General features: G+C 40.5%; 1 protein-coding gene across 1 annotated transcript in view; it reads left to right on the top strand.

Annotated features, from left to right (window-relative positions):
• The window catches only part of itga11a (integrin, alpha 11a), a 48,815-nt gene that overhangs the window by 16,237 nt on the left and 7,710 nt on the right, over positions 1-24,868 (top strand). Inside the window, exons 3-21 of the mRNA XM_041933535.1 lie at positions 3,985-4,097; positions 4,626-4,717; positions 4,999-5,113; positions 5,230-5,357; positions 5,596-5,744; positions 5,825-5,969; positions 6,465-6,630; positions 7,204-7,274; positions 10,354-10,498; positions 11,371-11,519; positions 13,410-13,553; positions 17,534-17,737; positions 18,737-18,867; positions 18,964-19,130; positions 20,800-20,939; positions 21,490-21,600; positions 21,700-21,785; positions 21,942-22,152; positions 22,299-22,397. Coding sequence (XP_041789469.1) covers positions 3,985-4,097; positions 4,626-4,717; positions 4,999-5,113; positions 5,230-5,357; positions 5,596-5,744; positions 5,825-5,969; positions 6,465-6,630; positions 7,204-7,274; positions 10,354-10,498; positions 11,371-11,519; positions 13,410-13,553; positions 17,534-17,737; positions 18,737-18,867; positions 18,964-19,130; positions 20,800-20,939; positions 21,490-21,600; positions 21,700-21,785; positions 21,942-22,152; positions 22,299-22,397 — 2,566 coding nt within the window. The remainder of the gene's footprint in view (positions 1-3,984; positions 4,098-4,625; positions 4,718-4,998; positions 5,114-5,229; positions 5,358-5,595; positions 5,745-5,824; positions 5,970-6,464; positions 6,631-7,203; positions 7,275-10,353; positions 10,499-11,370; positions 11,520-13,409; positions 13,554-17,533; positions 17,738-18,736; positions 18,868-18,963; positions 19,131-20,799; positions 20,940-21,489; positions 21,601-21,699; positions 21,786-21,941; positions 22,153-22,298; positions 22,398-24,868) is intronic.

The raw sequence follows: 24,868 nt of genomic DNA, 5'->3' as shown, positions 1-24,868 counted from the left end.
ACCATTACAATTCCTCCGATTTATGAGGCGGCATTAGCAAGAGAACACATATCCTGTTAATGCAGACAAATGGAATGTGATGAGCAAGCGTGACATTGGAGTAGCACACTCATGTTTGGGGCAGGGATGTGGTTTCACAGCGTATACATCTCTTCCTTCCAAATATGAAAAACATTACCACATTAATGACAGCCTGGGCTTGGGGATGGCGCTTCCTCAAACCCCAAAATCCTGTATTCCCTGGTAACCATGGTAGAAAATGTCCACGCATTCATTTTGGGTCAAGTTATTTCTTTCAGTGCTGTAACCATTCCTGCAGTGATGATGCACCGAGGCTAGCATTCGATCCTAATGAGCTCTGGAACATGATTGTTTGAACAGCTTCTGGTGAAATTCAGGAGGTCCCGAGGCAGGCGTCCAACTCAAAGGCAACAATGGTCCCTTTTCATCAAGGTAGCTGTAGCCTGACCTGAACGTGTGCTCCAGTGTCTCCTCTTGCCAAGGGATAGCAATAACTGAAGTAATAATCCTGTTATTAATAGCTATGAAAATATGAGCACTGTTGGAGCCACTGTGGTGAAAATGACTTACAGAGTCTGTGAGACGTTAAATGCTGGCTTCAGGAGCAACAACACTGAAGCTTACTTCCATATGAGTTGGTCTTTGATGTGCAGCGATGGACTGTTTGACCAACATTTCCCCTTGTCCTCAGCTGCTGCTGTTAAATGTCAAATCATAATTGGTGCTAAATTTTCTGTGCATGCGCCCATAATATACCACGAATCACACTTAGAGCTGCCCTAGAAGAAAGTCGCTAATAAAGAAGAAATGCCACATGACAACATAAAATATACTCAAGAAAACTGAAAAGGTCACTTGACCTTCGAAATAAACAAACAATCTCACCACAAGGTCCACTCCTGTTCTGAAGCTTTACTGTATCACACTGCAAGGCCACAGTCAGGCTGGTGGGGCATTATAAACAGCAGCTTTCCACAGGTTTAACAAATACAAGCACAATTGATACCAAAAAAAGGAAAAGGAAAGAAGCACATAAATTTCCATTTTGTGGAACACTTAAGGTACTTGTCTTTTTTATATTGTTTTTATATGTTTCATATACAGCAGTGGACTTAATGCATGAAATTCTTATGATACATTGGAAAGTGTCTGAAGTTAAGTTATATAAGTTAAATAATAAAAAAGGCAAAGGATGGAGCAATGACAAACCTTATACCCGCTGTGCTTCTCAGGCTTTGCTCATGAGACTTATGTGCAGAAAGAAACAAAACATTTTTTGTACCAGATGTGACTGGTCTGGAGAAAAAAAATGAGCCCTGCCTTCTGACTGTCAACCCTCATCTGTATTCGTATGCCCTAATAAATTAAATGGTGATTGTAAGTGTGGCGATGAATATAGGCTTTGTATTTAGCTTCAGATTTATAAATTCTATCAATTGCAAAATGCTACAGAAGTGTTGTTACAATCTCCAGGATACCTTTGATTTCCACTGAAATCATGGATATCATGTTATGTCAGGCAGTTATAAGGGAGTTTCCAAGTACACGCCTTTCCTACTAAAGGGGGTTTTGAAACTCTGGGGATCACGAGCCTGACCTAGAAATTCTTATGTTGAAGATCAGTCTTCTTTAATTGGTAGACTTTGACCCAGAAGTCCATGCGGGAGGTTGGCCATGGTCTGCTTCTGCTATAAAGTGGTGTCGAGTGTCTTTCCTCAGGGGCACCAGTGAACTGGGAGCTGCTCCTTTGCCCGCTGCTTTCCCCGTGATTTTCACTTGGACTGCACAGTTGTTTAAATTCCTAGTTGGTCTGCTGTATTTATTGAAGCTCTTCCAAGAATGTGATTGGTTTAGGATACAACTCGCCAATGAATGCTTGAATTAGGCGAGCTTTGGTAAAATTTGGAGAAAAAAAGTCAAAACAAAAACCAACAGGATTTTTAAAATGAAAACATACTGGAGAGACTGTTTCAATTTGGGATGCCATGCTTCAATTATGGATTTAGGATTCCTAGTGAACAAGTCCAATTAAAAAAAAGATTATGAAAGAATTATAAGGAAAAGTTTACTCTTGCTGATATTTCTTCAATTCACTATTTTAGGTCTTTAAGATTAAACAATACAGCTGCAGATAATCCACTGTTTTTTTGCTGCACTGTTGTTCTCTCTCTATCTTTTTTATTTGTTTATTTGTTTTTTTGACTGCTGATGATGCAACAATGCAGGTTTAATACTGTATATATAAAAGTTGCACTATTTGTACTGGAGATGAAAATTCACCATGGAGAGATGGAGCTGAGGACAGTCTGTCTTTGTCATATTATCTATTAAAACATGTCAAAACCTGAGTTGAACCTTGTGACATCACGTGATCAACAGAAACGGATCACAAGATTTATCATGAAATCCTGAGGAACTTTCATGAGCTTTATAAATGTTGACTAAAACAGCCGTTTTGTTTCCCTTTAAGAACACAAAGAGTTCTTATCTCTGACATACATTTGAATTATAGCTCCCCTTTAAGGCCTTTATGCCCTCCATCAGTCCTGAAGTAAACACACTAGACGATTTTATATTCTCCATCACATCAAGTCATCTAAAACCTTTTAGTGACATTTATGAGACCACACTGACCCCGGGCAGGAAGCCCACTGTGAAGTCAAGTGCAGGACTGACTCCTTACAAACACTACGTCATGTGAGCGGAATGTCCAGCACTCCGCACTTTGGGGAAATGGAAATCCCATGGTGCTCTGTGATGATAAAATCCATCTGATTTAATTTAATGAACCGGACAGCCCTCATGAAATTAAATAGTTATTTCCCAATGAGAGCATCATGTAGCCGTGATTGGTGGGACCTTCGAGTTTAGATAACTAATCCCAATCCTTCCACTACTACTGTAATGGTATGCTTCAGTGTGGTAGTAAATCCAGCTGTCCAGCAGTAAACACTTTGCACCAACAATTGACATTCACATACAACTATCCTACATTATCAGTGATTTACATTCATTGACCTGTGTCAGTACAGACTGAGTTACATTTATTCGCATTAGAGCAGTAAAGAGTAAGGATGTGGAAGTAGGGATAGTGAATGGGCGTATAAACATTTGCTTTCAACACTTTCTATCTCATACTTAATTATTAAGCGTCGACAAATTTGCAAATGCTTAATTATTTTCATGGGAATGTTCAGTTGAGATGTGGCTGTATTTTGAGGATATGACTCGCAGGAGATGGCTGGTGGTTGTACCATCCAGCCACTGGGTTTTACTGTGCGGAACTGTTTATGAAAGTGAAGTCCATGACATGATTAAACATGCTTAGCTAACCTCCCTGGACAAATAAAGGTTTAAAGTCTTCTAGGTGAATCCATGTGTTTTGTGTGGGTCACTGATGTTAACAGTCACACTCATATTGCCTCAAAGGATTAGACACCAGATAAAGACTGATGCCCAGTCCACACATACACAGGTATTTTACAAAACGCAGCTGTTTACATGCGTTTAGCCTTTTGTTCACACACAAATAAAGTTTCAGGACACTGAAAACAGAGCTTTTGGAAAACTCCTTCAGAAACCCTCTATAGTGTTGACAGTAGAGAGGGAAAAGTTTTTGGCTTGTGACAACACTGTGCACCATTATCTCCTTTGTTCTTTGTGTTGCTGGCAGCCTACCAATAGTAGCTGTTTTTTTCAGGTTTCTGATTGGCCAACATAGCTTTTTTTTAGACAGTGCTTCTGTGGATGGGATTTGAGAATGAAGGAGGAAATACTGTTTTAAAAAATGCCTGCCTACGTGTGGACTAAATAAATACAACAAAATTGTCCTCTGTCTTGCTCTACCATGACCAGCAAACTGTTCACAGACAATAAATAACAACAGAAACCTTGTGTAAAGCACACTTAAATACTGATGTACATTTTAAGTGATTTTAACTTTTGGATTTGTGGTTTTTGCAGGTTATTAGTTGGTGCCCCGTATGAAATGAATGGCCCTTACCAGACGGGGGATGTTTATAAGTGTTCACTAAGCAGACGAACCAATGGCAATGGTTGCTCCAAGCTCAACTTAGGTATAGTATCACAAAACACCACTCAATTTTTACCAGAGAATCACAAGATACACTACGCACAGCGACAGTGGCATGAATGTACAACATCTGGATGAATGTGTATGCATGTGTTGTATAGGTGTTTATATGTCTGCGTGCTTTCTGCATGTGTGTCAGTAAACATCATGGTGGCATGTGCGAGACAGGAGTGTGGGTACCATACCAATCATTCCACATTCTACTGTTTTTTCAAATGGTTTATATACATTTCCACATGTGTGTTATACCGCACATCACGCCGCATGCTCCTTCATACGGGTTGCACATGTGTTGTGCTGGTTAGGGAGGCACATGAGATTTTGTCAAGTGAACGTTTAAATCTGAGGATGTAGACGCTGTTTTGGCTGCCCAGACAGCAATAACAAACCAAAGTTCCAGATGGTGGAACTTCTGTTTGGTTTCTTGAAGGATAGTGCGCATATTTATGTATATATACTGTATGAGTCTGTGCATCCAAGATTCTCTGAGTGAGATTCATTTTCCCTCAAGGAAGGATATCTCTGACCAACGTATCAGAGCGAAAGGACAAGATGAGGCTGGGTATGACGCTCACATCTAACCCTAAAGACAACAGCTTTGTGGTGAGGATGAGTTTGAAATTCATTGGATTAATCTTCTTGAGATATCACATGCAGAAATGGTCTGTTGCAGCAGAACTTTTGGAGTAAGTAGGAACACATTTAATAAAAAAGCAATGGTCAAAATGGAAAAAAAGGACAATCCCACAAGATTGTCTTTTGATTACACGGTTGCCATACTGCAGCGCTCTCTGTGCAAGTCCTCTGAGAGCATGAATCAAACTTTTTGTAATATGCTGAGGTCGTTAATGTTGCTTGTATAAATGCTTTCTTTTATGTTTCAGGCCTGTGGGCCGCTATGGTCCTACGAGTGTGGCAGCTCTTACTACAGCACTGGCATATGCTCCAGAGTCAATGCGAGCTTCAAGTTCTCCAGAACAATTGCGCCTGCCTTTCAGAGTAAGCCCTCAAGACAAACATTCGTGGACAGTTCTTAGTCAGAGCAGGGGATTATTTCCTCATTTATGAACATCTGTTTTCTCCATGATTAGCTCTCATCTTTAAATGTTTTTCAGGATGTGAGACCTATATGGACATTGTGATCGTTCTGGATGGCTCAAACTCCATCTACCCCTGGTATGAAGTGCAGGCTTTTCTCATCAACATTCTTCAGAAGTTCTATATTGGACCAGGTCAAATACAGGTGTGTAAGAAAGGAAGGACTACCAAAAGAAGCTAAGAAATATTGTTGTTGTTGTTGTTTTTTTTTTACTCAGAAAATTATCTTTCTGCTTGATTGTACCTGTGATATGTTCATGAAGGTTTGGTTTTTGTATGCTACTATGCTGGGAGAATTTTACATTTAATTATTACTGTAGTTAACTGTAAAAAGATGGAACTTGCCTGATTTGTGGTGCATCATTGGCATTGTGTTTCTACAGGTTGGAGTGGTTCAGTATGGTGAGAAGGTGGTCCACGAATTCAAACTCAGCGACTACAAATCTGTTGAGGAAGTGGTGAAAAGAGCGCGCAGTATCAACCAGCGGGGTGGAGAGGAGACCAACACAGCTCTTGGCATCAACGTAGCACGGTACAGTATCTCCATTTGTACAAGTGAGCAGCACAAATGCATTATTTATTTTACCGGACATATCAAACATGTTCTCACAGCTCACAAGCTTTCAAACAAGGAGGTCGGCGCGGTGCCAAGAAGGTGATGATAGTGATAACTGATGGAGAGTCTCATGACAGCGCGGATCTCCAGCAAGCCATCGAGGACAGTGAGAAGGACGGCATCACCCGTTACGCCATTGCTGTGAGTCTGCTAGACCTGTTATTCGCCTGGGTTAGATGGCTTACACTTTATGAGTGTTAACTTTCTTTTTCTGATAAACCCATTTCCAGTGGAGCATGACAACACCATAAATATCAATAAGGTGACCCAGTAGAGTTGAGCCTCTCAGGAGCTGAGTTAAGAATGGAGTGAAGTCATTTGGAGCACTTTGAGAGCTCTAAACGGCTCAGTGGAAGTGCAGTTAAAAAGGTGTGAATGATCTCCTCCAAACAGCATGGTTCTTTGGTGTGTGCCGCTGTTGGTATAGTTAGTGGCATGCTTGATTACATGCAGTGGCTGAGATGATCATAGACATCTGAGCAAAAACTCTGAAGTCATTTGATTGAAGAGCAGCTGGAATGGGTGACAAATCCTCTCAAAGAGTGCTAATCTTCACCTGTTTAAGATTAATTAAATTGGTCGACACTCATGTAGTTCATTCATGCAGTAACAGATTGTTTGATCCTGTCTTCACAGGTCCTCGGCTACTACAATCGTCGAGGAATCAACCCTGAGGCCTTCCTCAATGAAATCAAGTACATCGCCAGCGACCCGGATGACAAACACTTCTTTAACGTGACAGATGAGTCAGCACTGAAGGACATTGTGGATGCACTTGGGGAACGCATCTTCAGTTTAGAAGGTTTTGCAAAGACTTCTTTTGAACTACTTTACGCTGCTTTCATTTGGCAGACACATCTGTCCAAAGCAATTCATGCATTCAAATGTTGAAAATCGTCCAACTTACATACACAAGACTTAGATAATCCCTTAGATAAAGTAAAAAATGTTTAGTTAGTTATTTATCCAGCTTTTCAAATGTGATTTTCTCTTTTTCTCTTTTTGCTATCATCTAAATTGAATAATTCCAGTTTTGCACTGTTAGTTGGATAAATTAAGCAATTTGAATATGTCATCTCAGCCTATTGGAAATTGTGACGGCAAAGTTTGAAGCAAAAATAATTCCCTGATATTTGATAGTAAATGATTAATAGGATTAAGAGTAATCAACCATAAAAGTAATCATCTATTGCAGCAGAAATACTCTAATACTGTTTAAATCAGTCCCTGAAATAACTTAAATCTCTTATATGCCAAACGTCCACATGGAAACTCCAGTACTATGACTCTTCGTACCTAGGTTTGATTGTGGCAGCTTTAATTTCTTTCCTGCTGCAGTGGTTCAAATCTGAAAAAGACTGACTTGTTTACGCAGGAACCAGTAAGAATGGGACAGCGTTTGGCCTCCAGATGTCTCAGGCTGGATTTTCCTCGCACAACGTCGAGGTGAGTCTGACTTCTGCTACCACGTCGACTCCTCTGTCAGCATGTACAACACACACTGTCTCAATTTCTGGCGCATCATAACTCCTCCCCACAGCCTGCCATTTATCACTTTCCAGTCCCCCCTGAGGTGCCGGCTGTGTGGCCCCAGAGGTTTAGGTCATCCTGATTTAGGAGCCCCTGACAAAAGAGACAGGGCTTTTTCCACTCCAACCATGCAGTGATGGGTAATAAGACACCATTTGCTCCCCAGGGAAACATTAGTGAGAAGCTGAGACAAGATTGAGACAGTTCTGCTGCACAATGGGTTGTTTTTCCTTTTCTTTCCTCAAAGTTTTTGATTGTATCTGAGAGCAGATAGTTGCAGGTGTGCTGGCTTTGATGGTGACACAGCTGGAAGTGGGAGATAAGATTCACGTTCTCTCTCTACTGTACCTGCTGGTCATACCGATTAATTGATTTTCATTCCTCTTTCTGGCTTTGTCCAGACGTTTGCTGATGCAACTGCTTTGATTTTCCAGTTCCCCTTCACAGTGTGATTTGTCATGGGGGAAATAAATATATCCCATTTATACTGAAAAATAAATATATAGCAGAATCTGCAGCTGGGTGGCAGCAATGGCTGGAAACTCTGTCCACAAGGCTGGATTCCAGAGATGCTCGACAACACCAACCTGAGTGTTGAGAGTAGGATAGCTTCTTGGAAAGAATGTCGGGGCTTTAAAGCAGAAAAACAGTCCTGATAGCCCAGATGGTTTTGCTGAATGTGGTATGTGCCATCCCTGAAGGCTGCTTATGTCATATTCTATACAGACGTTTCATGCATCTGTGTACAAAGCAATTTCTCCATCCGCAGTTTGTTTGGTCAACTGTCACGAAACGATGCTGAAAAATATTCTCAAGGCTCCCTATTTGTCAGCTTGTGCAGCTTATAGCTCACTTGCAAAATGGATTTCTGTTAACCATCATGCAGAATATATAGCACTTTTTTTGAGCTGGTATAAAGTGTATATATCCTCTATCCACTTTTGTACATTTATGTAAAACCACAATTCTGGCCTCCTCCGGGACAATATAGAGTCGACATCCTAACCAAAGCAAAGTTCATGTCCGTACATGCAACTGCAGTAGAAATAGGTCACTGCCTTGTAAGGTTGAACTGTTTTGGGGTTTCATTCCTTTACCATGGAGACCATTTTGACCAAAACAGATAACCACATTGGCATAACGCTGCTGTCAGGGAGTGACGTAGTGCAAGCGTGGTGAGCACACAATTCCATCTTTCAGGAAGGAATCGCAAGCCTTCCAGCATAGGCTCAAACGCTGGAAAATGTGTTGTCTGCATATTGCGTACGGCCAGAAAAAAAAACCTGAGCTCATTAAGCATAGGAAACCTATAATTACAGTGTCAGTGATACAAAGTATGGTGAACCATAGAAGATAGAAAGTCCTTCCTCTATCCCTCCTCGTGTCTAAAGCTAATTGCACTTTCTGGCTTGTTTCCTTTGTTGAATGGCAGGTTAAAGATACACACTAATCAGGATTCAGCAATGGTTCTTTCTTTGCACACTGTGATTTGCGATTGTGTTAAAATGTTCTTCTATAGCTTTGTGACTATTGATGAAGTAGCTCTTAATTTGTTAATTCAATCTTAAAGAGAAGAAGTCTTAAATACAGTTAAATATGGTTCCCATCCTCTCCGCTTTCATGTATTATTTGGTGGTTTTAATCATTATTAAGGCAAAAGAACATTAAACATTAGCATGAACATAATATAAACTTTGCATGCAGCTTGAACTTCATTCTGCGAGGAATATGAAATGAAAAGTTCACTGCCTGTGGTCTGTCTGCTGAGACCAGCATCATGACGGTGATATTTGACATTTCTTCTTTGTATAAACAAGCAAAATTAGTTAGAGCAAGTAATTTGGCGTTTTCACTCATTTTGTTAAGCTGAGATAGATTCAGAGGCTGCGGGTGCCAGCCCTCTGTAATAGCCAAGCACAGTTAAAATAGCAAGAAAGTCAATGATCGCTCAAAGTTAAAAAGCAAAACTGTCAAAAAGCTCTCAGTCACTTTTTCAGTTTGATTCTTCTGGAGATTACGGCCATCTTTCTTCAGTGCTGCTGTAAAATGGGAGCATTTCACCATACTGTTGAATGTGTTTATTAATTACAATCAGATTTCAGTGTGTTTAAGCAGCGCACACACACAGCTACAAACGTTTTAAGAAGGTAAACAGTAGGATTAAATATTTTCCAAAGATATTTTAATATGTTTAAATGCTTTCTCGTTATTATATTTGTGCCTTGGAATATGTTAATCAATATGGACAATCATAGAAAAGCCAAAAGAATAAACAACTAAATGGCCCCTGGATGAGGAACTTGTACAATATCTGTGTGGGTTTGAAGATCATTTTATAGGTTGGGGAAGACTGCTTGTTTGTTACATGGGGAAAAGAATTCACAATGTCATTTTTTGCACAGGTTAGTGCTGGTGCACTGCTTCCTCATACTGAAATGTGTTGGTACGCTAAAGAAGAAAGTCAGATCTGCTCAGTGTGTGACAGAAAATCAGTATCATTTTGTTTTATACTGCCCAATTTCATGATCTTTGTAAGATCATGATCAGGAGAATTCAGATCTTTTCTTTCACTCACCTGAAGATGGACCACTGAATTCTACATACCTCAGTGCGATCTTGTTGTTGCAAGATCCGAATGAAAGTGATCAGTTGTATTGTGGGAGAGCAAAAGAAGAATACATTTAATTCGATTTTCCTCGTATGCTTTTGAAGCAATCCAGTAAATGTAGTGAGAATGTTTCGTATTTATCACTGTTACCACGAGTACATTTCACCACAAGTGTTAAGCCATCATTAATCTGGCTGCAACTAACATGAGCCAAACACACAGACTCGGCTCCAAAACGGTGGTCACATTTTGTTACGTTCCATGAGTGTAACTATGCAGTAATTACCATGTTGTGTGCATGTGCAGCACAGGCAGTACAACCAGATCATTTTCTATTACTCTGCTGTTTAATGAGTAAGAACTAACTACGCTGCACCTCCCCTACAGGACGGCATTCTGGTGGGGGCTGTCGGGGCCTACGACTGGAACGGAGCGGTGCTGAAGGAAACACGACAGGGGAAGGTGGTCCCTCCCAAGTCTTCCTACACACAGGAGTTCCCAGAAGAGCTCAAAAACCATGGTGCCTACTTAGGTAAGTAACACCTGAAGAACTGGAGTACAGAAAAATCGGAACTAGACTGTGATAGACATGTTTATGATGGGAAAAGTAATGTAGAGAAACTACAATGATGTTATTTTAATAATGAAGGCTACGCTTGAACACAGTTTATTGCATTTGCTCCCATGGCCACCAGGCTTTAATTTGAGTTTACACCCTCTTGTCCTATTAGAAGTTCTGTGGTTTAACACCAGCTATCCTAGCTGCAACACATCTCTATAAACTGTACCCATTGCTCCAGTGCTTCCCATCACATCCAACCCAATCTCACTCCACCACCACAGACCTCTGCTTTTACCATCAGTGGTTTGTCTCTGAGCTTATCCACCAGGCTGCCAATGGAAGCCATGCTAGACTCAATAGTAATATGAGGTGGAAGCATAATTTTGGACAGGCAGGGAGAAAGTTAAAGCCGGGAAAAGAGGGTATGAAGATGAAGGTGGAAAAGTATACGAGGAGTAAGTGGAATTTTTAGTGGGGAAAAGTGAAATAGAAGAAATAGAAGTAGAAATTTGAGAAACCTGAGAAATCAGAACACCCAGTTCTGCGTAACTGAATGCAGCTCACTGGGTTTCTCACACCTCCTCAAATTGCAACTTCTACAATTTTCCCTTGAGTCATGCAGATCACTGCTGTGAATTTCAACCTAGAGGTCAAACAGTTGAACAAAACGAAGTGCCTGCGGTTGTTATTACGGTTTGATCACCAAGCAATAATTTACTTAATTTACAGATCCATAGACGAAGAAGAAGTATGAGTTGATGGCCAATCTCTAAATTTACTAGTTTCAGAGGGTTGTTGTCTGTGAGTACAAGCAGAATTCATGCATGTGTTTGTTTTACTAGGTTACACTGTGACGTCTGTGGTGTCAGCCAGAAACGGTCGTCTTCTCGTAGCAGGAGCTCCACGATTTAACCACACCGGCAAAGTCATCATCTTCACTCTGAAGAACTCGGGCAACCTCACTATCCTGCACGCCCTGAAAGGCCAGCAGGTACTGTAGTGTGCAGGACTTGAAAAGAAGTCCATCAGCTGTGGGCCAGTTACACATTGATGCAGTCCTCATATCTGCTTTGGCTGAACGCCGCAGTCCAAAAAGGAATGTCATTAAACATTGTTAGAAATCATTGCTTGTACAGCCAGTGATGAAGAGAAGCAAACTTATTAATGAGTCTTTAAAGCTCACTTGTGTAGATCTTTGTGTGATAATACAGTAACATCTTACAAATTCGTTTTCGTAGCAAAATTAGAAATGGTGGTGTAGTCTACAGCTCATTAGCAACACACATTGCTGTTTGCCACAGTGCTGTTTTTGATGCTACCACAGGGGGCACCAAAGTGCAGTGGCCTGAAATCGACAAGTAAATCCTGTAGCTCATTTACATTTGCTCAGCCACAGGTTTAACTTTTCTGAACTTTAACACATAAATTTGCATCATTGATTAAGAGCAGGCTGTCTTGTCACTACAGACCTTTCAGGAAAGAGAGACCTGAAGAATACAAAATAGAGGACGCTATTGTAGCTTTTTAGCTGTGTTACACCAACCACTTTTATTCAACCTCCTCTGTCTGTCAGAGAATAAACTGCTTCACAAAACGGGCGCAGTTTGTAGAAAATCCTGAAAACAAAACTTTGGAGGGAAGTGAACGCCCCAGTTCGAAGAAAATAGACAGAGGCTCGGAGAATAGCTATTGTGACCGTCACTAGCATCTTCCCAGCTGCGTGTTAGCAGTTAGCGTGACAGCTACAGTTGTTTTACCGACTAGCTTCTAGGACCACAAACACACAGACGAATTTGTGCCACTTCCTGCTGTGATCTTTATGCTAAAAATTGTTGGCTAGGTACTTAAGTTACATGTTGGACAGAAGAACATCCTCAAGGGGCATCTTTTTATGATAATGAAAAAAAAAACAGGATAACAACTGGTGGTGTCGGGCCCTACTTTGGCCAGATGTGGGGATAGAACTCCTCTTTCTCTCTGTTTTTGACATTTTGCTACCCAGTATATCCCATATATTTGAGTCTGGAAACCATTAGGATTATTCCAATTCAACATATAAAATAAGACAAAATGGGTGGAAAACTATTATGAAATGCAGTAAGGGCTTTCATTTTGAAATTTAATCTCAATAAAATGACTGCGCTCCACTACTGCAGTCCAGATGACATAAACATAACATACTGCGCTGATGGCGCAAGTTGACACAAGCACAAATTCACTATGCGAAGGCTTCTCATGTTTGATTTAGTGCTATAAATTCTTATTGTTTTTGTTGTAGGATTTTAATTGAGTGTACATCAGATCATCTGCTGGGGTTTAATCCCACTGTCTGAATCACATTAATTTAAAAATAGTCATCACTTTAAGGGGATGTGGCACTATGTGTTAATGACCACTACATTCATAACTGGCAACTCTTCACAGGCTGCAGGCCTGAAGTGATCCTGCAGCAGCTTACATTGTACCTTGTCAGCAACAGCTCATCCAGAACAGCAGATGTTTTTTTGCAGCAAACTTTCTTGATCTCACGATTCTTTTTTTTTTATAGGCAGATGTTTCTAATCTGAAAACCAATAGATGATGTTCCGTCCATTCCAGTGACTGATCCTTTCTCCCTAAAGCTCTCACAGTCTGTGCATTTACAACAGCGACTGTGACCACTTGCTTTGACACAACACAGGCCCCCATTTGCTTACAATATTCAAGTTTATTAGCCATTCCGGATCATCAGTAAATCAGCAAACCCAAACAACATGCAGTTCAACAAACAGTGGAGAAGAGGTCAAGAGCTTAAGGACATAAATGGATGTTTCTTTTAAGGGTTCAAACTGATGACAAAACTCTTATTTTTTATTGACATTCATATATGCATCTCTTTCAGATTGGCTCCTACTACGGTAGTGAGATTGCACCTGTGGATATTGATGGAGACGGTATTACTGACAACCTTTTGGTGGCAGCACCCATGTTCTTCAGTGGAGGCTTGGAGAAGGGAAAGGTCTACATCTACAGAGTGACAGAGCTGGTGGGTATAAACTCTAAAAACAAACAGAGAGGTAGGACACAAACAGGGATTAATCAGTTTTGGATCAAGCAACCCACGGCACAGAATTGGGTCAACACCTGTTCAAACTCCAGACATTCCCACTAATTTCTAACACGCCTCACCAGAAGTGTCCGGTGACACACGCCAAACCAGACTCGGTTACATTCCAGCTCTGACATGCTGCAGGCAGACGTTTGACACATAGCCTCGTCCAGATTGAATGTGGAGATCAAATGAGAGAATTTTGCCATGCCAGTGTGCAGACTTTATTAGATGTGTAGACTTAACTCAAGAGGAAAGTATTCTGCCCCCTTCTAAACCCATTTCCAGCAAACCATTTGGAGGCGAGAACTTTCTTTAATAGAAGGAAATTTACCAGAGTTCCAGGTCTGTCTTGCTCATTGGAATAATAAATGTCTTCAGCTGTTTTGAATCCATTGCACAGGCATAGAGGAGGTATTTAAATATCTGGTGTGGCCCAAACCACATCACAGGTGGAAGGCCAAGTTTAATAGTCAAAAAGAAAACACAAACAGAGAAAAATCACTCTTTAAAAGTGTCTGTCATCATCGGGACAGCACTGCCACATGTTCAGGGCAATTAATAATCATGATGTGGTTGATTCAGGTGTTACTGTAGATGCTTCACATTAATATTGTTCTGGAAAACTATTTAAGGTTGGACAACCTGGTTCAAAAATGTGTCACTGTGGTCACGGTAAGTATTCCACATCCACAGTATGATTCTGCAGACTTTACCCAAAAAAGGTGGACAAATGCATTTTCATTGGGGCTGCGCAGATATGGATTTTTAGCCATGCTGGCTTTAGCAGAGGCAATGCTGGTCAGTCGGTCCAGACTAAAATATCTCAGCAAAAAAAAAGGAGTGTTTTTTATGTCTGTGTGCGAGGCAGCACCTCACTAGAATAATGATCATTTTCTCTCTGCTTTTGTTTACTGAAGAATCTCTGCAGTTATTTTATGGATTGCCATAGGATTTTGTATGTTTTGCATGTAAAAGAAGCTATAATCAATCACTTTATATCAACGTGATTCTTGTATGTCAAACGTGTTGCTCATAATGACAAACCCACAGAGAATTTTCACCAAAGTCTGCAGTTCCCCTCAGCTCTATGGATCACATAGTGTCTTTTAGCTCACTGTTGCACAACTTAATTGTTTTGTTTGTCGCAGCAGCTGCTGTCTTCATTGAAAAGGTTCCAAAAACCCACTGAACACTACAGTACCTGCTCAGCACCAGCAGACATACACAGTTAGCATCTAGCTGGTGATTGCAATGCAAATTTCATTGACATGTCATGCTCAATGACAATAAAGAAATCTGAATCTTGAATACAGTGGAGCATTTATCAGCAAAACAGCCAAATGTCACCCTCTGCAGTTGGTAGAGAACAAAACAGAGCAAAAATGAGAGTGACTATTAGACTGCTGCTCTCTATCAGCTGTTTAACGGTAACTACTTCTTAACAAGTTCACCACATTAAATGATGTCAATGTCAAGATTCACATCTTGCTTCCTCTGCCCCCAAGTGGCCAAAAAATTTGATTGATTTGCTGCAGGTTTGCAAGTATGCTAACATTAGCATTTAGCTCAACGCACTGATGAGCCTACAGCCTCACACCAGCATGGCTGTAGACTCTTGACGTGTTTACTGTATCAACAATAGATATATTTCGTGTTTCTTATTCATTTTAACACTATATCAGAAAGATGTCTGGCCTTACCAGAGATGTATCGGTGATATAGCTGGATTGTGCTCAGAACAAATTCTGAAAATTATAATAAGAACAGGATAAGTATAGATAATCAATAACAAGCTGATACTGAGCTGCCTTTGCAACCAAAATCTCTGACTAAAGTTAGAGATTATAACTATGAGCCCAAAGTCTGGCAGCTTGTCAAATATATAATTCTAACACACAGAGAGGAGAGGTTGCACTTTTAACTCACTCCTGGGCCACTGCAGAGTGGCTGTGATCCTCTATGGCCTCCTTACAAACCATATGTTTCAGATTTAAACAGCCCTAAATATATTTTCCCCCATTTCTCCATCAATCTCCCCACTTTGTCACACATGCACACATCAGGTAGCCGAGGAGTAAAAGGTGTCTTCCTAAATCAACTCCCTTCGCATTTGTTCAACTGAAAAAACAAGTGATCTCATGTTCCGTCTGCCGACCCTAAATTATATTATGAGCTGGGATGCCAAGTGGAGCAATGATATGCATGACTAGTGATGGACTTAAGTATTTGGGTCCATTTTGCCATTATGCTTCTTTTGAAAAATTTTCCAGCCGGGTAGTGGCTTTCAAAGACATGGATATTTTCCAACTGGCTTTACACTCGCTAAGAATAGAACTTCAAATAAATATACTAAAGCTACAGAGCATTCTTTAGTTCTTTTATGACTGAGAGGTAAAATTCCCCACTTTTTTGTTGCCAGATGTTTAAGATACTTGAGTTCAAAAAAGAAGAATTAAAGGATTATGTGGAACACACAGAAGCCGATCCAAACTTTATCTTATGTTTGATTAGGGGAAATATGAAAGATCTTGTTTGTTTCTGCTCCCTGAAAAATAAATTGCATGATTAGTTGACTAAACAATAACAAACCCAGCTGGGTGGAGAGCAACAATCTCTTCCTTGGTCTTGTTATGAGATGTCTGAGTAAATGGATGACAGATCATTTGAAGGACAGATCAGCCCTTTGACTGGAAAACTGGAAGGCATGCGTTTGTTCACTGGACAGGACATCCAGTAGGCATATGCTTCTGTGTCCAATAAAGCTTTTTATCCTGCACTGCTTTCTGCTTTCATAGCATTCTGTCTCTGTAACATTAACCCCTTAATGGACAATTCAGTATTTTTGGCATAAGATGTTGTGAGTTATTTGCTGGCATTAGCATCAGGCACCATTGTCGATCTGGCAGAAGTAAATCTAAGATCTGGAACATGGGGGTCTTAACAGAATTTGGTATCTACGTCAACAAAAGTAAGTTCTTTGTTTGGGCTGCAAATTTCTGGAGTGATTAAATTTACAATGTGGTTGACTTTTGGCCAAAACAGTGGCCTATGCTTAAAATATAATATATATTATACAATAGATAAATATTAAATATTACGCTGTCAAGATAGCCGACACAAATACTACAACTATACGCTACAACAGAGACTAATGACACCAAAGAGATATGAGCCTCAGCCTAATCTGAGCCCTATTTGTGAGGGCCAAACAAAGGTGAACTTTACACGTTATGACCCAAATGCACCTGACTGGAGCGTGAAGTGATGAACTGAACAAAATGAGCAGTTTTGTCTAAATGTCTAAATACAACACAGGAACTGTTTTGGTGCTGAAGGTGCAGTTTTACTGATCATGTTTCCTATTTTTATGTATTTTTTATAGGTCTGTCTATTTGAGCACTGCTGTGAGTACAAAGCCATGATGACATATTGGTATATAACAATAAAACCCAGAAACTAAAATACTAACTTGTAGTTCTCATGATGCAACATTTAATCCCTGGCTGCATATACTTTTTTTTTTTATCCACAAATCTGCGAGGGGATCTTGAAGAAAGCCTGAAACGTTGTGTGCAACACTTCTTTTCTACTCTCAGGTTTGCTTCCTAGTGATCAGTACCTCAAACAACCCATGGTGTTCGTTACATCTCGGCTAAATGCAACATTTAGTCCAGTCGTACTTAGACGTAGTGATGTCTGGGAGGAGAATCGAGCTTTGGAAACACATGAAAGGTTTTGGTCATCTTGTGTTGTGGCTTGTTTTCTGTTCATATTTTTATAGCAGCAAGACTAAGATGCTTTATATAACTTGTATCAAGTATGTTTAATATATATGCCCCAAATGATAATAAATTATGAAAAAAAAATAAGACAACACAAACATTAGCATCATTATGTTTTCCTTCATCCCTCAGAATCGTTTCGTCCTTGAAGGGGCTTTGGAAATCCATAATGGTGGCCAGAACGCTCGCTTTGGCTCGTCGCTGGCTCCTGTCCCTGATCTCAACGGTGATGGCTTCAATGACTTGGTGGTGGGAGCTCCACTGGAGGATGACCACAAAGGAGCCGTTTATGTTTTCTTTAGCCAGCACAACAGAATACTACGCAAATACAAACAGGTAGGAGCTATGCTTCAAGCACGGTTAAAATATGGTGTCAGTTTGTATGTTTTTGCCTACCGAGTGTAATCAGAACAAAAAAGAAATCAAAACAAAATGTTTTTCATTTGATTTACCACCTTCCAGGTAGCTATTGGTTTATATCCTTATCAGTACATGAAAAAAAATCGTCTTGCAGAGACTTGAAATGTGCTAGTAAGTGTCATTCTACACTTGAAACAGTTCAGTACCCACATTTTTGAGGCGTTTATTTCTTCTTAACTACTTAATCAAGGTCAGTCTGTCAGCAAGGGCAAACAAAACCGGACAAGGAGTGAGAGGACAGCAAAAACAGGCCACAGATAGTCATGAGCAGACAGACAAGTGACCAGAACAAAGGACAGGCACACCAAGGCAAAGAGGCTGGCATATATACTGAATGACTAATGAGCGAATTAGGGGCAGGTGTGCAGATGATGAAACATACTGAGAAGCTACTGTCAGGCACGAGAAACTGACAGAATGTGCAGATTTAGTTCATCCGAGGTTGACTGGTGTGACAGTGCTGATTTAAACAGAAGCAGGTAGTTGCAGTGAACAATTGAAATCAATGGTATGCTTCAGAGAAAAGTACAGTAAATACAGTATTTGTAGTAAATGGGCTAAAACATGCAAAAACCAAAGACTACAGAAATCCTTGAAAAGGCACAAAACCTTTTGGTTGAAATAATGTCATATGTAGCACCTCAAAAATGATATTTTTGGCTCTTTGGCAATGATAAGTGAGATGAGCTCACAGTACCACAAAGAGAATAGCAGCATGACTTAAGAAATGCTATTTTCTAGTGATAAAAGAAACTTTTTTTTATTCTTGAGTAAACTCTTTCAAACGTACGGCTTCTACTTACTAGCATGGCTTTAGAGTCACATAAATTGCACATGACTGCTCTATTAATAACTTTAATCATTTAGTTGTAAGCTGCGGTTGCCGTCATTATGACTCAGATTTCTGTTTCTCAGAGGATAGCAGCAGCAGATTTGGCTCCTGGTCTGCAGTACTTTGGCCGCAGTATCCATGGCACAATGGACATGAACAATGATGGCTCAGTGGACTTGGCAGTGGGTTCTCTTGGTGCTGCTGTTCTCCTTTGGTTAGTATTTCGCCCACTAAATAATACTGTTGTCGAAAAATATAAAAGACAGTTATTTCCTTTGGCTTCATCTGGAACACCTTTGCGCCCTCACAGGTCGAGGAGCGTTGTCCGGATATATACGACCGTCAGGTTTGAGCCCAGTAAGATCAACATTTTTGTGAAGGACTGTCAGAGAGGTGGCAAAGACGTGACCTGTATGTCAGCCATTGTATGTTTCAACATCACTGCCAGGACAGCCATTCCTCCCACACAGGAAATTGGTAAGCCAGTAAAAATAATCCACTGCTGTGGAAGCATCTCAGTGAAGTTTCCTAGTTCCTCTCCTTGTCTTTGCCTGATGTATGGCATCTTCCCAAGGTTAATAAAACCCCATTTCATCAATTAGTAAAGTAAATCTTTCACTTATTAAACTTTCTATCAAATCTATAGATAACAGAAGGAAATAAAAAGTTTTTCTTAAAATAACACTAAATCATATTTGAAAGACAAAAAGGTGCGCATGCTGCCAGCTGTATTGTCAAACCCCTGGATATTCTCAAACCTTTAACAGATCATTTTTACTGATACGCTTGAGCAGAGGAATTTTTATTTTGGATCCGGAGTTGCAGTATAGTTCAGCTGTTTGGACTGCGGGACACGACAGGATGAAACACGGCCGATTTCAAGCGAGGAAAGGCATTCAGCCGTCTGAATGTATATCCTCTTTGTCCTGGCTCCAGTAGATTTTTCAGCATGCGGCCTCCCGTAAAAACTGTGATGGCTCCTTCCATTCAGAGTGGCGCCGAAGTAAAATGTTTCTTTACCAGCAGTAAGAGATTCTGATCTCACTGCTGTTTCTCAGCCAAAGCTAATGCTGGTACATCTGAACCAAACTATCAGATGTTCCTTTTAGTGTGTGAACGCTGGTCTTTGTTTTATTTGACTTAAAAAAGAGATTTTGTTTCAGTCTTTGGTGGACAGCTCATAGACAACTGCAGATGGGTGTTGTGTCACCAATTGCAGCCCACCTGCATATAAGCGCAGGGTTTTCTCTGCTCATAATTTGTTTTGAGAGACGTGATTGTGGGATCCAGTTTCACTGTGGATCGGGGGGAGGAAGCGGAGGTGCGGGGGAGCGTGTTCTGAGTTAACCTCTTCACCCTCCAACATCTTTATCAAATATATCAGATGTGCCAAAACAGAGAAGAGGAAGAGCAGAGGAGGGGCTTATCTTGTCTTCCGTGGTTGCATACAGTGGAACACGTTCGTTTAATTTCCCTCTCCTTGTCGTGTCTGGCTGGTAATGCCTCGCAGATGTGCTGGTGTTTGTGATCTCGCTGTGGTCTTTTGCAAGAAATGCAACTTTTTTCTTTGTGCTATCCCAGTCAAGTTAGTCTCATTTACGTAAATATCTATTTATAGTATTCGAGAAGCAAAGACTCAACTACTTTTTAGATGTACTTTGTAGGCGTTTGAGGTAATACACTATATAGGTGTCTGTAGATTTCAGTTTTGCTCATAAAAAGTGAAAAGCGGAGAAAAAGCTTCCAATTTAGTATCCATTATCTGCCCAGATCTATTTGCGTAAGGCATTGCAGATTTCTCCCGCTCTCTAATTCTCTCGTTGACCCCGAACACAACGCATGCACGAGTTCAGCCTTAGTAGATTTTTCCTCATGCCATGAAAACACAGAGCAATAAATGGAAAGCCTCTTAAACAATGTGGCTTGGAAATGACTCAGTACTGAAGACAGAGGGTTTGGATTCTTGTATATGTTGGTCACACATTCATCATATGTGCAGAGCTAATATTGGATTGCGCCACAGTGATGTCATTTACCATAGCCGGTTGCCACCATTTGCCAATAAGTCTGCACCAACCGAGTGGTCTGCACCAAGCACAATTTCACATCAAAGTATAATTTCTTAACTCTTCTTTTGACCCACCAGGAATTAAATATAACGTCTCCATTGCGGAGAGACGTTTCAATCCTCGGGCCATTATGGACAACCTGAACAAGCTGCAGCCTCAAAATCTGACGCTCCTTCCTGGAGAGGAGATCTGCGAACACATCTACTTCCACGTCATGGTGAGGTCCAGGATGAGGGTTGCGGTAGTCACATACAGGGGCAGTTACTTGCAGTGTTTCATTTATTTTGTTTGCTTGTTTGTTAATATTTGCCTTTAAATGAGTTATTCATCCCATCATTGAATCAATGAGATGGCTGAAAGATGTATTGAAAGCAGGACTCTGAAAACTTGAAGTATCACGTGGTGCTTAAAATGTTGTTTCAGCTGCTTTTCTGCTTTGGCAAGAATTTAATAATGATTTCATTATTTTTTTTGTTTAATAAAAAGAGCAGAGTTCTAACATTAACATAACACAATTTCAGCAAAACATACTCAGCTACCTCAATCTTAAAATACTCTATCATTATTGATTATCGGTCTCCCACATTGGTCAGAACCGACACACGCTGCACATTAAAATGAGATTCTAATCTTATATTTTGAGCGTTTCTGCAGCTTGTACGTTTGTGTAAACCTTTTTAAAGCAAAAAATATTTGGGTGCCATAGATAAAGTGCCATGATAGGGTGAATCCACATGCTAATTGTTGAACATAATGTCTTATATTAGGAGACCACAGACTATGCAAGGCCCATAGTGTTTGCTGTACAAGTGGGGCTACAGGATCCAGACCTCGGGCCAGTTCTGGATGACAGCTGGCCTACTGTTGTGAGGACAGAGGTGAGGTCCATAAGTGATCATCTGATTCCATCCACGTGCATGTGGAAAGGAAAGGACGTGTAGTTTCTTTGAGTTACAAAAGCTCGTCTCTTTGTCTAGCTGCCCTTTTGGAACGGCTGCGACGAGGATGACCGCTGCATACCCAACCTGGCACTGCAGAGTATGACTGACCTGATGACTCGAAAGTAAGTGCACACGTTCATCACAACACACACTGTAGCACATGCAGAAGCACACACAGACATGCTGCATCAACACACCGAAGTTTAAAATGAAGATGATCCTCTGCTGCTCTGTTATGTCCTTATGATTTCACTTTTCCTTCCCTCTCTGCCTCCCAGTCAGTTCTGTGCACAGCCTGTGCAGTCTCGTGGTGCTTTCTGCCGCCATCTAAGTGAAGGAGGGACAGTGGGATCTCTGCGGGTTATAGAGGGAAACAGGAGGAGGATGGTGGTGGATGTCCGATTGGAGAACAAAGGAGAGAACGCCTACAATGCTCGCCTAAACATCACCTACACTTCCAATCTACGCTTCTCTAGCCTCATCGTCAAGGTGCATTATCATCTCCCAAACTCATGTGGTTTGTGATGAGAACTGTATAAAATGATTCTTATATTTAACCAGAAGATGAGAGTCCTGCCGCATTTAAGCCATGGTACTCATAGCTTAAATCTAAACTGTTATTATTTTTGATCCAGGACAACTCTGATATCAAAATAGAATGTTACATGGAGGATAAACTGAGGAATGAGAAGATCTGCAATGTCAGCGCTCCGTTCATGAGGGCCAAAACTCAGGTGAGATATCACACGTGAATCAATTCAATTTTAAAACAAAACCTTTAAAAACACACTAACATACTTTAAAATGCCAAAAATGTGACCGTCACTGTGGAGTTGTGACTTTGTTGATTATTTGCCATTAGATAATCTACTAACAAAACATTTAAATTTAATTAAGTTTATGTTTCACTGTTGTATTCATTTGAAAACAATGAAATCAGAATGATGGATTGGCAGATTTGCGAGTTTTGCACTAATTCTGGTGCATTTTTCTATATTCAATCTGACTTTTTGTTCCTGGGTGTAGAAGCCCATATGTTCCAGGTCAATACAGATCATTTCTGTATTTATATGACTGAATGGAAAGCAGGTTTAAAAGTTGATCATTCCAACCATAAAAAAAAAAAAAAATCATATTGGAGTTTTTCATACTGATTCCCATATATGATAAAAATCAGTTTAGATGCTTGCACTTCTGACCGAAATAAAAATCTGGACACATGTGTGCAGACTGTCAGAGCAATCGCACAAGCCCACATCGTGCCGCAACTCCAGGGCTGAAAAACATTGACGTGGGCCATATTAGACCACAGGGGCCCAAAACACATGCAGCGGGCTTTAGACGACCATGACAGACCACACTGGTTATTGTAAGACCCACAAGGCAACCAGAGGAGCCCAGTTTAGTTCTGGTTTGTGAGATCCCTCTCCCTATAGCCTGACATCAAAGTCTACAGCGTCGACGCTAAAACGTGCCTGTATTTAACTTTCTAGCAAACATAAGTATGAAGCATCTGGAACGTAACATCTTTATCCTAATTTATATCCGTCAAGTTTTTAGCTGTGACTCAACATTATTTACAGTTCTATGCATAATGGATGGCCCCTACACAGCACATAATGATGGTGGTACACAACAACACAACACCTTAAAATGTAAATTACGTTCAGTCAAAGCTTTCATCAGCCACAGAAATGAAGAAGGCTGCACATTCACATTTTGCTAATCACTACACACACCTATTATGATTAATTAGAGATTGTATGCAATCAGTGATGAGCAATCAGGCACTATATGTGGTCTGGAAAGAGCTTCCAGATCGTGTACAGACTGTAAAAGACTGAGCTCTTGGTAAAGTGTCATGTTTTCTCCAGCGTGACACAGTTCAGTGCCTCCTTGATCCAACCTCCAAAATGTAGGGGTTGCAACGTGCTTCCATTTCAGTACAAAAACCAGCAAAGCAGTGGAAGCCAAGACCTTTAGCAGTGTGCCAGAGAGAGTAAACTGGTCGAGCGCTGGTATTTATGTCTGATGAGTTATTTGAATGACATTCTTCCACACTGGGAATGTGTTGTGTGCCGTTTTTTATTCTAGGTTTTTTCTCTGTGTAAAAGTCAAGGGTCACTTACTAGCTTTCAACCGTATCCTGCGGCCTTTTTTAGCGAATGAAACTTGCTCAGGTGTCGTCCCGTGACCAAACTTTGATCCCTTGATATTTGACCATAAAGTCTATATGATAACTAGTTAGAAAGTTCCTAAGTTACTTGGGTCACATCATATTTTATGTGTTCTCATGGTCAAGAAGCTCCACATTTTTCATATGTTTAACATTCTGTCACTGGCACAGAAACATATTGGTGTAACTGAAAACCTACAGTATGGAGTTTGCAGAATTTCTGGGACACAAGCCATAACATATGTGAGGCCTGTTGCCGTCACTCACACAGTTGTCTGAAAGTGACTTTGCATGTTTTGAAAGCAATTTTTTAAACGTTAAAGTCTCTTACTCAGACATAAAAATCAGTCAGGCAATGCCTTCTTCCCCTGTACACTATAAAACTTTAAATTATCATCCCATTTGCTTGTCATTACGTTATTATGAAGATACATCTTAGCAACAGGGTAAATAGAACAGAAGAACCCTCTTCCTCAGCCATTAGGAGCCTTTTCTCTTTGCTTCAGCCAGGTGAGACTGAGTGAAAGATGCTTTTTACTCATCTGTTGCTGATTCTCACATAGAATTCTGCTGTTTCCAAGCCTTTCCACTGGCTTGTAATGTCAGCGATATTTATGAGACTCTGAGCTCTCCAGTGTTTTTAACAGCAGGGCATCGGGTTTTATTTTTAAGAGGGTGATGTTTGAATTACCTTTGATAGGGATGACACTGGTGATACATCGCTCAGTGAAATTAAAAGCTGTTAAACAGCGGGCAGATTATACATAAGCCATCTTTTCCATTGATGTCGGAACAGTATTCTTTTATACGTTTCTCAACAGATACAAAGTCTGCTGACAAATACTGAAGGGATGAAGTAATGAAGGTGATTGTAAGAGTTTGTGAAATGCCCTGACCACGTCATTATCACAAACAGTAGTCATCTCCTGGGCAACGTAAAAATCACTGCCTTTCTCTGCAGCGCTGCCCAACAACTGAACCAAGAGGACTCCGGTCACCGTTTAAAATTCACTGAGTGATTCATACCCA

Source organism: Chelmon rostratus, chromosome 1, assembly GCF_017976325.1.
Source record: "Chelmon rostratus isolate fCheRos1 chromosome 1, fCheRos1.pri, whole genome shotgun sequence".
Taxonomy (NCBI): Eukaryota; Metazoa; Chordata; class Actinopteri; order Chaetodontiformes; family Chaetodontidae; genus Chelmon; species Chelmon rostratus.
Note: the sequence above shows the minus strand (reverse complement) of the source record. Positions and strands in the feature narration are given on the sequence as shown.